Here is a 2,841-nt window from a genome sequence, read left to right as displayed (position 1 = left end):
TTTCCTCTAAATCCAAGTCTGTGGACAAATCAGACGAAGAACTCCAGTTTCCCAAAGAGTTCATGGAGGATTGGAGCACAATGGAGGTGTGTGTAGACTGCAAAAAGTTCATTTCGGAAATCATCAGCTCAAGCCGGCGCAGCCTGGTGTTGGCCAACAAAAGAGCCCGGTTGAAAAGGAAGACGCAGTCTTTCTACATGTCCTCGTCAGGCCCCTCGGAGTACTGCCCTTCAGAAAGGACTATCAATGAGATCTGAGCCCTGTGCCTTCCAGTTGCTTTTATGTCTAGAGGGGCCTTGGTGTGGCAATGCTGCGGGACTCTACTTCCCGTGGTTTTACTTACTAGGCTTCAGTTTGCAGCAGGTCGGACTTTGCTGCATCACCTTGTAGCACAGACTGAATGCTGTGTTCATATCAATGGATGGTATGCAACAGGTCAGCCAGTTGCTCATTTGCACTCAGAAAGGATAATACCCTAAAACTTGATTTTGTGTGTGTGGATGTGGAATCCAGAAACTTCCTTAGTTCAGTTCCTCAGCATTCATCAAGTAATTTCCTGGCTAAGGCAGAAAGCTTCTTCTGATACGATTCTGACAGAAGTGTTGAGGTTCTAAGCAGTAAGTCATATTGGCATTTCCACAAGACAGTGTTCCTATCTCATGTTCATAGTGGTCCAGAGCCCTGCTACACACCGGCCCCCTGGCTTGACCAGGCTGGCTGTTGTCTCACAGCACAAACCTAGAAGGCCTGGCTGTCATGCTCCACCTGCCGGGCTGCCACCTGCATTCTAGTGCAGAACACCGAGTGAGCTGTACCCTGCTTGGGAAGCCACTTCCTCTGAGCTGCCAGGTCTGTCTGGCTGCCACAAAGTCAGTGTCTCCTGAGCTGCTAACAGGCCTTTATTCCCTATCATGAAGGTATTATGTTAGGAATAGTTTTATAATAGATGTCTAAGAATTAAAATTTTGTGGGAGTTTGAGGAAAAAGGAAGGCTAAAATTTTGTCAAGCAGCTCAGTATATTTTGGTTAACTGTGACAGGCTGTGACAGCAGAGGGTGCCTGCAGAATTGAGCTACTGCTCCTACATTTTCAGCCACACTTTTCATAACTTTATAGTGCAGCCATCGTGACTAAATTAAGCCACAATTTGGTACCTAAGACTCAAATTGAAGTCTGTTTTTATAAATGAATTTTAAAAGAAAAATTCTGGCTGTTTTAAAATTTCAAGAAAATGAACCTGCTGCCATGCAGAATTTTTGGATGCTATTTGCACTAGTTTTCTTGTGAGTCGGGTGTAGGTGGGTTTGGATGGAGATTGGCAGTTAGTATTGTGCACACTTGAAATTTCTCCACTCCTGTGGCCCATATCATGGGCTGTCCTGTATTTCTATGTGCTTAGAAATAATCAGTCATTGAAATTCCACTAATGTTTGGAAAATCAGTTAATGCACATGCACAATAATTTCCTGAAAGCTATAAAAAACACCCTCATAGTCACCAGTGACAACTCCATTTAATAAAAGGCATGACAGTTGCATTTCATACCAACATCAAAATATAGTAACATTTCCACATTAAATTAACAGTAATACCTCAGAACTGCTCCAATAGTAATTTTTAATGCATTGAATTTATAGTTTAGTAATGGCTTTAAATTACTTATGAAATAAACTTTACCAATTGACCAAAGTAATGCATGTTCATAGAGTTCATCTAAGCTGCATATAAAGTGGGCCACCAGAAAACCCTTATGGACTGTGTGTTTCAATTATTTTAAAGACTATTGTTTATGAGCTATAAAAATTACATTGCGTGAATCTCATTTACAAAATTTTCCAAGACCTTCTGAACTTAACACTGTGCAGTTAGATGGGGCCCACTCCCTGTGACGGCCTCTAGGATAAGCTGAATGGCCACCTGGAAGAAGGAATGGATGGCACCTGTGTAGGTTTATGAGCACCCGCCTAGAGTAATGGACCGCCTTAAAATAGCACCTAATGACTGACTTCCAGCATAAGACACCAAACCACCAACCCCCAAGTGAGAATTTCATTTACATTCACAAATCAGTTAACTAGTAAATCTCATTTCTTTGGGTTTATAGTACCATACAGGGTGATTTGGGCATTATAACCACCTTTTACCAGGATGTCAGGATGCAAATCAACAACATGAACACTATTTGCCAAGTACATTATAGAAGTCAAGTGGATGGTGTGTTGAATGAAACGATTTTCAGGCAATGGTATAAAAAATGGCTTGTGGCAAGGTTAAAATTGTGGAACTTAAATTAGCATTGTTTTGGGACACCAAAACAGATTTGTGGGTTTAACTCTTCCTTATCTATGGAACATACTCCCCTTCTTCATCACTGGCACTGAGTTAGCTCATTTACATGGGCTAACCACTTGGAGCTTTGGGGCTTGCTTTCAAGTCCATAGCTGTAGTCAGTTTCCTGCTGCTGCTCCTCCTCTAACCTCCTGACACAGAGCTCCTCCTTGTCCTGGCTTCCTGCTGCATAGCCCTTCCAGTTCAAGGACAAGTGTGTTGTATGGCCGAGCTCAGTCTGATGCATTTCTTGTGCACATCTGGATGTTGTCCCTCCTAACTCCCTCCCAGTGTGAACAGCAATTTCTTTTGTTCCACAGGCCATGAGGTCACAGTGTAGGGCATCCATGCTTCCCTCCTGGTGGCTTCATCTGTGTGTCAGAGTGTATTTGAATGCTTGTAAATACTGTAATAATCTTCATTAATATTTGAAAGACATCCTATCAATGGACAATGGGAATTAACTCTCCCAAGGCAAGTAAAAAGTAAATAATTGATTTGTACATTGACTTA

The 2,841-nt window shown here is 42.1% G+C and overlaps 1 protein-coding gene across 1 annotated transcript; it reads left to right on the top strand.

The window, feature by feature from the left end:
- Positions 1-1,751, top strand: Spire1 (spire type actin nucleation factor 1; the record flags this gene model as incomplete). The annotated part of the gene is given in 1 exon segment (XM_008826556.2): positions 1-1,751. A coding segment is annotated over 1 exon segment (257 nt), but the record flags the coding sequence as incomplete, so codon positions are not given.
- Positions 1,752-2,841: the final 1,090 nt, after the last annotated feature.

Source organism: Nannospalax galili, unplaced genomic scaffold (assembly GCF_000622305.1).
Source record: "Nannospalax galili isolate Female #2095 unplaced genomic scaffold, S.galili_v1.0 C49821590, whole genome shotgun sequence".
Lineage (NCBI taxonomy): Eukaryota > Metazoa > Chordata > Mammalia > Rodentia > Spalacidae > Nannospalax > Nannospalax galili.
The sequence above is the reverse complement of the archived record's forward strand: the minus strand, read 5'-3'. Positions and strand labels throughout refer to the sequence as shown.